The following is a 14531-nucleotide window of genomic DNA, read 5'->3' as shown; positions in this document are numbered from 1 at the left end:
AACGTTCCCCGTTCAGCCCGTCAAAGCAGCTCACAGGACTTCGGTCAGAGTGCGGGCGAGACAGCTGGTCAGCTGGGGCCTGAGGCCCAGCATGGGGCCACCGGGTCTGCAAGTTCCGCCGCGTCGGGAGCCGCACCGCCCTGAAGAGCCGGCGGGGGACGGCGGGGGCAGCCAGAGAGCCCCGCTAACACGCCGAGCTTGGGCGCGCGCCGTCGCCGAGACACACTCGCACACCCGCGCGCGCACCCCCGGGACGCAAACCTCAGCGGAGGGCTTCGCGCGGGGCTTGGGGCTACCTGCCCCCCAGCCCCGCCGCACAGGGCGCCCGGCCGAGCGCACCCTCGGGGTGGCCGCCGGGACCGCGCGCCCTGCCTGCTCGCGTCCGCTCCCCGCCGCCGCCGCCGCCGTTTGGGGCGCGCCCCGGGAGCTGGCGGCGGAGGCCGCGGAGGGCGCCCCACCCCGGCCCCGCCCGCCGGTCACTTAGCTTTCGTTTCCCCAGTGGCGAGGGCGGGACCGGACAAGCCCATGGCCTCGGCCCTCCGCCCGCGCTCCCCACTTTCGCTCGGGCGCCTCTCGGGGCCGCGTCGCAGGGCCTACGCTCGGGCCATGGCGCCGCCGCACCGCTTGGCGCTGGAGCTGCCGGGCTGCGCGCTGGCTCACTTGGCCATCGGCGGCGACGCCCCCGACGCGCTCCCCGACCCCCGCGTGTTCGCGCTGCTGGGCCCGCCCGGCCGCAGCTACTCGCTGTGCGTGCCGCTGGCGCCGGGCGGGGACTGCGCGGCCCGGGTGAGGGCTGCGCGGCTGCACCAGCGCCTGCTGCATCAGCTGCGCCGCGACCCCCTCCGGCGGTGCCAGCTGCGCCGGCTGCTGTGCTACGGCCCCGGCGGCGGGGCGGGTGGCGTGGAGCACGGCTTCCTGCTCCACGACCCCGGCGACAGCCCGGACACTCGGCGTGCGCTGTTCTCCCTGCTCGGCGAGTCCCCGGAGGGCCCGCGTCTGGGCGAGTTCGTGGGCGACGCGCAGCAGCAGGTGTGGCAGCACCTGTGGGAGCTGCGGGAAGGCGCGGGCTGGCAGCAGGTGGGCCCCCGCGAGCGAGTCGTGGCCGCCCCGGAGCCCGCCCTGCACCCGGTGGTGCCCGACCTGCCCAGCTCCGGGGTCTTCCCGCACCGGGAGGCCGCCCGCGCTGTTTTGGAGGCGGTAAGAGTTCTGCCCCTTCCCTGCACTCGGGGTGCCCCCCTCTCGCCCCCAGACAGGGAGTGGACTAGGCACGCGCTATCGGGGCTGGCCTACCCAGCCTGGCCTCTGTCGCTCAGGGAACTGCATCCCAAGACACAGGACCTATCAGGCCGCACGAGTGCCAGACTCTGGCTTAGACACTGGGGATTTTTTTCTCCACTCTTGGCCGCCAGGAACTTCCTATTCCAGGTGGGAACTGAGGTCCCAACACCACGCTCGGCCAGGCCTGCTCTGTGGGCGTGCTGAGGGCACCTGGGGAGGAAAGAGGTTGCTGGGGGGCAGGGGAATCATGCCATCTGGGAGGCCGGAGCGTGATTTGGGGGAGAAAAGGGCATGAGTTTGGGGTTTGGGAAACTCGTTCTAAAACCACAGCTGTCTGCTTACTGGCTGCCGGCCCAGGTCGCACGACCGCTCTGTTCTCCCTTTGGTCTGTGACACACTTGCCTCGCGATGTTTAGGACAAGCGGAGACCTGGCACACAGCAGGTGCTCAGGGAAGGAGGGCAAAGATTCTCTCCCAGCGCCGCCTGGCCGGGCCCGGGATGTCCAGACTTGGCTTTCTGAGGCGGCTCTAGGGAATTTAGTGCATCTTGCAAGCTCTGGGTTAGTATTACGCGGCGGTTAAAATGGCAGGACCGGTCACTTGGGTTTAAATCCCAACGCTGGCCTTAATTACCTGTGTCACTTTGTGTTTCTTAAACCCCATGGACGCACTTTCCTTAGTCCATAGATGGGAATGATAGTGCTGCCACCGTCACCGAGTTACCGTGAAGGCTGGCCGTGTTAATCCCCGAAAGCGCTTAGAGGATGAAGCGCACGCGTGTACAAACGTGTGGCCTCGCTGCAGAGGCATAGTAGGGCCTGCGGGAAGCCCAGGTGAGAACTCCGCCCGCGCACTCACCTGCGGCCCGCCGCGCGCTGCTCTCTTCTCCGCCCCCTGGCGGCTAGGAAGGGACGGTGCTGACCGCTCCAGGAGCTACAGTCTTGCTTTCCACGTGGGACACACTGCGCCAGGCCCGTGCTGTTCCACGGTCGCTCTGCGCTTGTGGTTTTGCCTGTCCTTCCTCCTCTGGGGTAGCTGGTCAGTGAGGGTTGCAGGCCGAGTGATTTCAGCCGCTATCGCCTTTTTTTTTTTTTTTTTTTTTTTGAGGCACTGCTAGTAAAAATGAAGGAATTCAGTCCTTCTTATGTTCAAAATGCTGTGAATTTGGTATGGCGTCCAACACAAGCCTAATGAGCACTGGGCAGTCTTGTTCTCAGCAGTTAGATATTGCAAAAGCCCCGCTGCTTCACTGCTGATGCACAGAATCACCATTGTTTTGCAGTGTATACCCTTCATTCCTGAAGCCCGAGCAGTGCTTGACCTGGTTGACCAGTGCCTGGAGCCGGTCCAGAAAGGGAAGTTCCCGGTCATTGCCATTGAAGGCCTGGATGCCACAGGTAGTATTACCTTTGAGTTATAGGCAATGCAATTAATTGCTCCCTTGCGGGAATAGATGGGTCTTAAGTAAAACTTGATAGAGTTCAATTCATAAGCTTCATGTCCGTCTGTAGTGTGTGCCAGGCATGGAGCTAGGCAGGCCTGGGATGTGAGGATGAATAAGACCTTCGGTGGGGGGGCCAGGGGAGTGGGGGAGGCTAGAGGAGGGGGGCTGGACCTCAGGTGCTCTGGTGACCAGTAGAAGGCTCTTAATACAGCCATGGTGTGGGGAACAGAGCTGTGGTCACGGGCAGCTCTGGAAGAGCTGACACCTGGATGACATTTTCCGTACATATGAGAGCAGTACAAGTGAGGAAGGCAGGAGGGGTCCTTCCCGACAGAAGGAACAACATGGGCAAAAGTGCAGGGATTTGAGTCAGCCTGGGGTATCTGGGAAGCGCGGGCCCTTCAGAGGAACCTTTTGGAGCAAAACTAGGAAGAGCTAGGCAGCTTTGGAGCTGCCAAACAGATACTGAAACACAATGGACAGCTCATGCTTAGCCCAAAACACAAAAAGCAGGAGAAGCCAGGTACCAGGGGCAGCAGGATACAGCCAAGGACTAGGTCAAGGTGGAGCCTGGGGAAGAGATCACATGGTTCAGCATGAGGCGGGGCTCCCTCCCGGGGCAGGTGGTAGTGTTTTGAGGAACCAGGTGGAGCTTTACCCAGGCCTGGAAGTCTACGCCAGAGTTTATCATTAATTTGTAAACAGAGCACCATTTTGCGTTTCTTAGAAGTGTTGTGATACCACATAGAGGAAACCCTGGTTCCTAAAGGTCTGGGTTTTTTGTTTGTTTTGTTTTATTTTTGTTTTCTTTTTTTTAAAATCCAGAATCATCATAGGTAATGAACTGCTTTGATTTGTAGGTAGATAGAGTGTCTTTGCTCTTTGTGGGCTAATATGAGCATTTGAGACTGCTGTGGTGGCTGTGGTAACGAAGCCTATGTTTGTCTTTTCCGCAGGCAAAACCACTGTGACCCAGTCAGTTTCGGACTCACTCACGGCTGTGCTCTTAAAGTCGCCGCCTGCTTGCATCAGCAGGTGGAGGAAAATCTTTGATGATGAACCGACTATCATTAGAAGAGCTTTTTACTCTTTGGGCAATTACATTGTGGCTTCTGAGATAGCTAAAGAATCTGCCAGATCTCCTGTGATTGTAGACAGGTAGGTAGAAAGATGCTGTGAATTTGTCACTTTCTCCCAAACGTGTGTGTGTGCCCTTTCACGCACGTATACGCCTGTGTCTTAAGTCAAACTGTGTTATGATAATAATGGGAAAAATGTCTATGACTTGTTAAGTACCTACGCCACAGGCAGGCATTTTGCTAAGCACATACATGTATTATACCGTATCTGGAACAATTACATGGTTAAGTGGATGCTAAGTGTTATCCCTGGTTCACCGATGAGAAGCACAGGTCTCACAAGGGTTAAGGAACTTGCCGCTGACTGAGGAGAAACAGCGCACTGAGGACACCGACGAAGCCTCTGCTTTAGGAATTGATTCTTTCAGTAATACGTTTGTTCACCGGCTCATTTATAAAACATGTATTGGGTGTCTGCTGTGGGCCAAAGACTGTTCTTAATTTAGGGGATTCTAGGTACATGAGCTGGACGATGGTGCTTTGTGTCACGGAGCGAACATTCCGTCGCAGCTGCGTGGTCTAGTGAGCACAGACGCGTGATCAGATCAGAGAATGATAAACACCCTGACGGAGATAACTCCGTGGGTTTGGCCGAGGATGGCCTCTCTAAGGAGGTAATGTTGATCTGAGTTCTGAAGGCTCCCAAAGAGATGGGAATGGAAACTGTGGAGGAACAGCATATGGGAAGAGGAGTCAGCGGGAGCAAAGCCTGCAAACAGAAAGAAGGTAGCATAGTCCAGGACTAGAAGCAGGCTTTGTGATGAGCACATGGTGGACGAGGGGGTGCTTTCCAGAGGAATGAACGTGGCGGGGATGGGACAGCACGGCCTGGGGGACAAGACAGTACAGATTTTATTCTGGGTGCAGAGGGGAGCCATTGGAAGGTTTCAGATAATGGAGTGACATAGACTGATGTAGATTTTTAAAATGCCATACCTAAGAAATAGATTAGAATACCCCAGGAATGATTGAAGTGTATGGCAAGCAAGTCATCCTGGCTTAAGATCACCCAGCCCGGTGATATGGAAATTACAATCACGGTGAGATCCCATTTTGCTCTCATCAGGTTTGTGAGAACCAATGAAAATGTGCTAAGACTCAGAGCTGGAGATCATGGATGGGTAGAAGCCCTACAAGGTGCTGGTGGGGCTGGACACTGGGCTCAGAGAGCGGTCTGTAACGGGGCAGCGAAGTGAACACTGCTTCCGCCTCCTGAAGAAATGCAAGAGTTTCTTTTTTGTTGTTGTTTATTTCTTTTTTTAAATTTTATTTTTTATTTAAATTCATTTAATTAACGTATAGTGTATTATTAGTTTCCGAGGTAGAGTTCAGCGATTCAACGGTCTTCTATAATACCCAGTGCTCACTGTAGCACATACCCTCCCCAAAGTCCATCACCCAGCCACCCCACCCCCCACCCACTTCCGCTCCAGCAACCCTCTCTCAGCTGTGTTCATAATAGTGGAAAGTTAGAAAAACTGAAAGCCCGTCAGTCGAAGGAATCACATGTAAGTACTCGCGTATTTCTGAAATGGAGCACCATTCCACAACATCAGCCAGTGCAACATCCGTGTGCATAAAATGCAAAGCCCTGGTTTTGACAGTGAAAATCAAGTTGCGGATAGATGTTCAGTAGAACACGTGCCAAGTAATAACAAACTGTAGAGTACGGAGGGGAGAAAGGATAGGGAACGGATTTAACAGAGTGCTAAGGGGAGAGAAATGAGGTTGATACAGCACAAGAGGCCCCCCGCTGCAGTTGAACTATGGCTTAGCATTCAGGGGATGTGCACTGCTCTCTGCAATTTTACTAATATCTGGAAAGATAAGCAGTGGTATCAAAGTATGACAAGTACTCAGGAAATAGCACTAATCATAAATGTAAATCTCGAGGAATTTCAAGCAGTGAACATACCCAAGTCCCACAGCCAGACTTGGAACGTCACCACACCCCATAAAGCCACAGGGTTCTCCTTCCCAGTCCCTGCCCATTCTTCCCTACCCCCTTCGCCCTCCCCCTGTAGTAACTGCAGCCCTGACCTCCATCACCCAGGAACTGTCCGATCTGGTCTTGACCTGCATTAGTGTTTGTATCTGACTTCCGTCTTGCCCCATATGAGACTCGCCTTACTGCTATGGACATGTATATATTTTTTTAATAGAGTGTGCAGGGTGGGGAGGAGTGGGGTGGGGAGGGGAAGAAGGGGAGGGAGAGAATCTGAAGCAGACTCCGTGACTGGATCTCGTGACCCTGAGATCATAACCCGAGCTGAAACCAAGAATTGGACGCTCCGCCAACCGAGCCAGCCAGGTGCCCCTAGGGATATTATTCTGTACATGACTTTGGTGCGGGTACATATGCTGTTCTGCTGTATAGATTTCCAGGAGTGGAATTGTTCATGTGTGTTCAGCTTTAGCAGGTATTGCAAAAAGTTTTCTGAAGTGGTTGGAACCGTTCACCGTGCCCTCTCCCCACAGCCATGTTTGAGAATTTCCTGTGGCTCGTGTTCTCGTCAACATCTAGCATTGCCCTCCTTTATTCGAGGTCTCTACTGGTTCCCAGTGGCTACGTTGATCAGTGAAAAGCTAGTTTGCCACATCTGGAAACCTCTACCCCTTCCCTGAAATTTCTTTCTCTGTGCGCTTTTCTGTATCTCTGAAATATTCCATGAGAAGGTGATTTGCAGCATGTGTAGGGAACAAAGTGGGAGGTGGTGGGTTGCCAGGTAAGAGGAACAAAGCAAAAGTAAGTTAGAAGGCCAGTGTTCTCATCTAAGCGGCAAGGCCAGCATGCAGTTTTAACACTGGGGATGGCGAGATCATTATTGCAAGGTTGCGAGTTAGAGGGGATCCTGGAGAAGGGTAAAAAATTGTATTCCTTTGTAGGACTTCTTTGCCTGTGGGATGTTTTTACCCTATTATTAATGGGTCTGGATCTACCGTATTTGAGATATTTTTTTAGACCACGTCCTTTCTCAAGGAGACAGACTGAACTTCTCCTAATATAGGGAGACTCCCTGAGGCACAGGATTTCTTCAGACATCCCAAAGTCCTGGAGCTGCACCGGCTTCTGCGTGTAGACAGATACCTATCCTCTCTGCTCCTGGTTTCCTAATCTGCCCAGTGGAGATACTCCATATCCCTTCCCTGCCCACCTCTGAAACTTTGATGAATGTCCAGTGGGTTGGTACAGGGGGGAAGTGCTTTGCAATAGCAAATTGCCATTAAGATATAAAGCATTATTATATAAGCTATGTACAATGCGTTAGCAAATTGCCTTTGATCTGAACCGATGTGGCTTGCCTGATGGCAGGAATGGGAAATTCTAAATGGTGGAGAGCCTGAAATTGATGGCCAGAGGGTATGATTATTTAAAACGAGCCACAGCATTGTCAGGGAGAGAACTCCTGCTATAGAAAACGGGCTCTCATTCTTCCCTTGCTTTATCTCCTTTGTGTCTGCGGATTGTCGGCAATTTTGTTCTCTAGAGAGATACTGTATCACCTTGTCAAAGGAGAAGAAAAGAGCGCTTATTTGTTGTCTGGGTGGGTTTTGTTCATGTGTAAAGATTTTAATGAAACCCATTTTAGACCACACCATCATCTAGCTGAACAAACGAGGGCAGCAGAGTCGTCTTTGATGGTGACTGTGGTTAAGGTTGGCAACTTAATCACCCTCATTACCTTTAAAAATCTATTCTTGCTGATGGTTTTTCTACAAAAAGAAGGCTTTTAAAATGAAGATGATATCAGCCTCTGTATTCATAGCTGAGTGTTTAATTCAGTGAACACGGGACACGTGCAGACTGCGGAGCAAATTGTCGTTTGGTTGCCAAGAAAGAGAAGCCTGGACTTGCTGGGATGTCTTCAGCTTAGGGGATAAGCCGCATCTCACGGAGGATGGAAAGCGCATGATTGTAGGTGGTGAATCGGGGACCTGATAGAGAGGAGGCTGGGGTTTTCAGTGCACACTTCTGGAAGTGGATGAGGGCCTGGAAGGGTGGACGGTATTGGGAGTGATCGCCTCCCCAATTAATTTTTTGGGGTCTTTTTCAGTATTGTCTGTATTACCACATTTGAAAATGCAGCTTTAGTGATAATCAGTGTCCAGTAAGAACAGATATTGTCTTCTAATGATGGGGTGATACAGTGTGTAAAGGGTTTGTCTTTTTTTTTTTTTTTAATAGCAACTATGGAAGGAAAACAAAGCTTGCATGTTTTTCATTTTCCAGGTGGGGAAATTGAGGCTGTAATGGCTTAAATGAGTTACCTATGTCTACAGAGCAAGTAGGGGGCAGGGGATAAATCGATCCGCAGCTTGGGTAATGCTGTGAATTCATTTCATAGAGTCTAGTACGTCCTTTCCACTCTGCAAAGAAGTTCAAAAATAAAATGATCAATAATTTAGGATTTTATGTATTATTTCTTTTAAAAAATTATTTATTTTTTAGAAAGAGAGAGTGAGCACATGTACATGAACACGGGGGAGGGGGCAGAGGCACAGGGAGAGGCAGAATCCCAAGCAGACTCTGCACTGAGCACAGAGCCCCACACAGGGCTCGATCTCACAACCTTGAGATCATGACCTAAGCCGAAACCAAAAGTCAGATGTTTAATGGGCTGCGCCACCCAGGCGTCCCCAGAATTTAGGATTTTGAAACATTGAAGGCAGCAAATTGAAAATACGGACAGGGGTGGGGCCATAGGTTATTCTCTTCATTGGGATGTTGATAATTATTTCATAAATATCCGTTGTAGGCGATATTCCTTTGCTACTGAATTTAAAGTTTTGCATTTAGTCTCTCAGACTTGGAGTATGATACGAACAGGGCAAGATTCTAATAAGCTCTAATAACTCATAAACTGATTCCTTTTCGTTCGTTTGCGCACTCCAAGAACACTTATTGCATGCTTACTGCTTGCCAAACACTGGTTTCAGTTTGGGGAATGCAGAGGTGACTAGAAAAGGAATTTTCTAAGGGAGGAGTTGAAAGAGGTCATACTTACAGACAAATTGCTTTTCTTTACTCTTCTGTAGAGTCAACAGTGAAGGACATTGAGGGCCCAGAGGAGGGAACCAGGAGGTCTGCTTGGGGGTTCCATCTGAGGGGGGCTCTGCAGGCAGAGTAGGAGTTTGCTCGCTGAGAAGCTCACTCCAGCTGGAGGAAAGAGCACGAAGACATGCTTGTGTGATGCAGTGCATGTAGGTGTACACCGTGAATGCTGTTCTGTGTCTTGGGCGGGATGTTTCCGGCAAGCAGTGAAAAGCCATGGGGCATTTTGAAATAGATTTTCTTTTGCGGTGGTGATTTTCTTCTCCTCCTCCTGCCAGCATTTAAAAGGAGCCTGTCAAGAGGGCCCTACTTCACTCAGGGGGGATGTCACAGAGTAGTGGAGGTCATATTTGGGTTCATTTCCCCCCTGACGGGTCCCGATGCACAGTGAGCAGCTGGGCCCTGGGCAGGACAAGGGCCACCTCACCAGGGCCCCCAGAATGTGGATTTCATCTGCAAACTCCACTTTAAAACAACTTAACACTGAATGGACCCGTGGATTTTTATCTGGCCAAGACACGAGATTAGATGCAAGGGGACTACGAGACATGCCGTCCTCCCTTTTACAGAAGGCGACATAGGTCAGGCCAGAGAGATGCAACCGTGTCATCTTGTGACACACGTGGGATCCGCCAAGTGTCCATCACTCTGTGAAGAGCCCACTGTATTCTCACTGTGGCTATTGGCTTTGGTTTACTCTTCACATTTTATAAACACTTTAAAAATAAGATTTAGGGGCACCTGGGTGGTTTAGTCAGTGAAGCTAAAAGTCTGCCTTTGGCTCAGGTCATGATCCCAGGATCCTGAGATCGAGTCCTGAGTGGAATGGGGCTCCCGGCTCAGTGGGGAGCCTGTTTCTTCCTCTGCCCCCCTCCCCCACTTGCGTTCTCTCTCACTCACTCTATGCTCTCTCTCAAATTAAAAAAAAAAAAAAATCTTAAATAAAAAAAACAAGTTTTAGTTTTGTTAATTTGGTTTATGCAATGCTGAGGACACTTGAGCCTTTGCTGGTTTCAGCCTCTTCTCCAACTGATTTTCAGGTACACCTTGACCTTGGCCTCTGTGGGTGCAAAACTCACTCCTACCCTCCTTCTCAGGTACTGGCACAGCACGGCCACCTACGCCATAGCCACCGAGGTGACTGGGGGGATCCAGCACCTGCCCCCGGCCCATCATCCCATCTACCAGTGGCCCAGGGACCTGCTCAAGCCCGACCTGGTCCTGCTGCTCACAGTGAGTCCCGAGGAGAGGATGCATCGGATCGAGGGCCGGGGCATGGAGAGGACCAGAGAGGAAGCTGAGCTGGAGGCCAACAGCATATTCCGTCAAAAGTAGGTGTCCCGGGGTGCATGGTGGGGGATCCTGGTCATGGTAGTGAGCCGGGATCAGCTCTGACCTTAGGAATGTGGAGAAAATGACATCGTTCCCATTTTCCAAACCCATGAGACAGTATCCTCCGAGCTGGGTTCAGCTCCTGGCTGTGGGACTGGGCCCCATACCTTCCTTCTGGTCCTGGCTGTGCTGGGAACAGTGTGGACCTGGCTGAGACGATGCACGTTCCTGGGTCTCAGCTCCCCAGTCATAATCTAATGGGCACGGAGTGCTGGGAGCCCGCAGTGACTTTCCCTTAGTGTCAGGTTTTTGGGTTCCGATGCTCTGATCCTTGCAAGGGAACATGAACCACACTTTACTGTTTACAAAACGGAGGCTCAAAGGACTAAGTGATTTGTCTAGATTCATCCAGCTACACTGTGGTGAAACGGGATTGAAATCACGGTCTTTCTGGTTTTCAAGGTAGTGGTTTTGTTGTCGTTAGAAACCGGCGGGAGAGTCTGGGCTGTCCTCTTGTCTGATGGCTGAGCCTGAGCCAGCCTGGGAGGGCAGGTTCAAAAAGCCAAAGCAGAGGAGTTTAGATAAATAAACAATGAGAGCCAGGCTATCCTAACACAGTCCTGCTAGAAATAACCCAGCAACAGCAGTGCTGTGTGCAGACAAGCCACGTCAGACCATTTACTTATATTGACGCAATTAGGCATCGTGACACACTCGCCAGGAAGGCGTGATTTCTGTCCTCATTTTACAGATGAGAAGATGGAGGCAGAGGGGAAGGGAATTGGGTGAGTTCACTCAGCGAGGAAGTGGTAAACGGCACGTGTGTAGACACAGGCCGGCCCGCTTCCGTCAGGCGGTCCGCACACACATTCGCAGGCAGGGAGGCTAGCTCACAGCCGAGGGGGCAGTGGAAACCTGGTGCAGTTTTAGCAGACTCGGCCATGGAAACAGTGCCGTGGCTGAGGACCGCTGGCTTGTCTGAGATCTTCCGTGCAGACCATGGGGACATTCCCCGGTTGTCCAATCAGTTAATCTCTTAGAGCCTCTGCTACTTTCTTTGCAAAATGGGGGAGGACCTGGTTCCCTTCCTTAGCTTACCCTGGGTATGAAACCAGAAGAATCATGCAGAATGCTGACGCTTGGTAGGTAATAGGTATCAATAAAGGCTAGCTATGGAGCCTTATTATAAATTTATGATTTATTGAACAAAATGTATCCAGTGTCTCCTGTGGGCAAAGCCAGTGGCCGAGGGGAAGAGTGAGATAAACCAGATGGGGTCCTTGCTGTAAACTCTGCACATCACGGTAGGAAAATAGCGTTTGCATGGAGAGCTGTGTTAAAAGATAAACCAACCCTTTTCATTGTGCCTGTCCCCAGGGTAGAAGTGTCCTATCAGCAGATGGAGAACCCTGGCTGCCACGTGGTTGATGCCAGCCCCTCAAGAGAAAAAGTCCTCCAGACGGTTTTAAGCATAATCCAAAATAATTGTAATTAATTGTAATGACTCCAAAATGTAATTATCCATTTTGCTAGATTTGATGTTGTTTGATGCATCTAGGCCCATGACTAGTTAGTTGTTTTTCCCAGATTTCTGTTGCATAAACAGAGTGTGTCCTAGAAAAATGGAGACAAGACATTTTGGTTTTACTTAAACCATTATCCTCCCTTCTGACCAATGGACCCATCAAGGTTGAGATTGTCATGTTCCAGCCAGAGATCAGTGGTTGCTTTTTCAAGTATAACAAACTTTTTTTTTTAATATATTTTTAACTACATTCCTACCAAATACTTCCAAGTTTTGTCTTATCCAGAAAGCATGAGGGACACAGAAGCAACCAGGATGATCTCCCAAATCAACAGAAGTCCCTTCAGCCTCTCCCATGCCTGTACCTTGGCCACTGATGGGATCTCGATGTAGTAGACTTGCCTTTTTCCCCATATGGCCACACTCCATCAATGGGGACTCCGGCCTGATCCTTGAGCCAAGTGCCCCTGAAGAAAGGGTCCATGTGTCCTGGCTGTCTGAGGACACTCCCTCAGAGCCATCTTTGGGTAGGGGATACTTACAAAGAAGACCTGGGACTTGTGCCCTACTGGCCCCGAGATCGTCCTCTTGGTTAGCATCTATAAGGTAGATCCAGAGACGGCCAACCCAAGATGCTCTAAGTACAAACACACCAGGCTTCTTTGAATTATGTTCTCTTTATTTATATTTCTTTCCTTCCCCCTGAAAACATGGTTTTGGATATAATGAGTGTTTTGGACTGAGCTGGATGCCTTAAACTTAGCCAATCTAGCAATATATTCGTATTGATATTTACATCATGTTTCTCCTCAGCGTAAGGGCTCTGCTTACTAATTAAAATTGAAGCCAAGAAGCTAAATGCAATGCTTGTTGTGTATTTTCATTACACAGATTTAATTTATCTCACTAAATAAGCACAGTGGATCCTGGAATGGGATTTCTTAGTAAATTATCTTGCACTTGAATGTCTTATGCTTACGCATGAAATCAGCTTTGAGATCTGTTTGCCTAGGGAAAAAGAAAAGCTGAGGAAAGAGGAAATTTAATAACTCTGTGGCCTGGGAGAGTCACTTGACATCAATAGTCCATGTAACTTGATCTAAAAAGTGATCATAATTCTTTATTTGTCCTAAGGAATTTGTTGAACCGGGTGATGACCTAAAATTCCTTCCAGTTCTAAGATAGGTGAAGTTTGTAAATTGGACATTCCCCCCAAATAATTACATTTAAGGCCTTATCAGGTTTATCATATAGAATTTTAGATTGTAATCAAGTTTAGTATTAATAACTGTATCATACTATTTTTCAAGAGAATTAGAGATAATTTTTACATAATATATTTATATATATAAATATGTAATTGGTTTCAGTTGAAAATATTTTTTAAAGCTAATGAATAGCATCATGAAAGATGTGATATCTATGTCATTGGTGTTATTTACTTTAAACAGTTTGAAAAGTCTGTGTTGGCAGTCTAAGAAAACAAACACTTTATGCTTTCTTTCTGTACCTTGCAAAGGAATAAAGTTGCTGTGATTTTCTAATTTATGATGTTGTCACCAGTGTATTTTGGTTGTTCAGAGGTGCTGGTCCAGATGGGGACTTTTGGTCAAGGAGGTGGGAAGGTGTGAGCTCGTGGGCCAGGGGAAGCTGTGGTCAAAATGCTTTCAGACGAAGGGAGGGCAGTTTTGGTTTGTTTAAAAAAAATTGTTTCAAGAAAGTAGAATCCTTTCTTCATGGCCAATATTAAAAAGAAGAAATAATTCTTTGTGCTCTTGGGTTTTTGGGGACCCTAATAGGTATATGATTTATAAGCATGAAATAAGACGGTGACTCCTACCCAGCAACAGACGACAAGGAATCATTTGCTTGGCTCCGTTTCATGACAAGTTCATTCTCCTTTCTGTTCTTGTGACAGACCTTTCGTGGTCCCAAATATTTATTCTCCCTTTCTTCCACAGTAATAGAATGTTTGACTTGACCCATGGCTGCCAAGAATCACGAGTACATTTCCAGAGCTTCTGTATGGTGAGAGTGGCCAACTGGCCACTTACAGGTTTTTTCCAGAAATCTGTGAGCAGAGGGGCTTATGGGATGCCCCTTCCCCCTTTTCACCCTTCACGCGGCCTGGTATTCGGTGGGTGGTGATAGCAAGCCTTCTGAGGACTAAGAGAAGCGACAGTCTGAATGAAGGCTGCTTTTCCTTATGAAGACGTAGACGTGGGCTGGGTGGGGATGCGTGTGGTACCCTGGGGAGGGGCTGTGAGGCAGACGCAGGACACGTGTACAGCTTCACCGTCCGCCTCCTCCTCACCCTGCCTCCCTCAGTGGCACCTGCCGGCTTACTTGAGAGTGGAAACTCCTTTTTTGCTGAGGCTTCTCTCTGAAATCTCTCTCTTCTTGGAGCAATTGGGTAGAATCTTTTTTTTTTTTTTAATCAATGAGTTTTTTTTTTAAAGCCATCTCTATATCCAATGTGGGGCTCGAACCCACAAACCCCGAGATCAAGAACTTCATGCTTTACAGACAGAGCCCTCAATTACGGCACATCTTTAAAGTGTTTAGGCCCTGGGATCTTTCTGGAATGTGTACCAAGGAAATAATCAGTGATACACATATAAATGTTACATATGCATAATGTATTTCCAGTAATTGGGGAATATTTATGTATCTGCATAATGTACATTTATGTATAATATGCATTTGTTAAATACATTAGGGTAAATCCTTTTAATGGAATCCTGAGCAGAACACAAAGCA

General features: G+C 49.4%; 1 protein-coding gene across 1 annotated transcript; it reads left to right on the top strand.

Annotated features, from left to right (window-relative positions):
• The first annotated feature begins 394 nt into the window (after positions 1 to 394).
• Positions 395 to 13319, top strand: CMPK2 (cytidine/uridine monophosphate kinase 2). Its single transcript, XM_047746696.1, has 5 exons — positions 395 to 1197; positions 2561 to 2675; positions 3679 to 3880; positions 10012 to 10245; positions 11624 to 13319. Exons 1-5 carry the CDS (start codon positions 526 to 528, stop codon positions 11739 to 11741), a joined length of 1341 nt encoding a protein of 446 aa, XP_047602652.1. The 5' UTR covers positions 395 to 525; the 3' UTR covers positions 11742 to 13319.
• The last annotated feature ends 1212 nt before the right edge of the window (positions 13320 to 14531 follow it).

Source organism: Lutra lutra, chromosome 9, assembly GCF_902655055.1.
Source record: "Lutra lutra chromosome 9, mLutLut1.2, whole genome shotgun sequence".
Taxonomy (NCBI): domain Eukaryota; kingdom Metazoa; phylum Chordata; class Mammalia; order Carnivora; family Mustelidae; genus Lutra; species Lutra lutra.
This window is presented reverse-complemented; position numbering and strand designations above follow the sequence as displayed.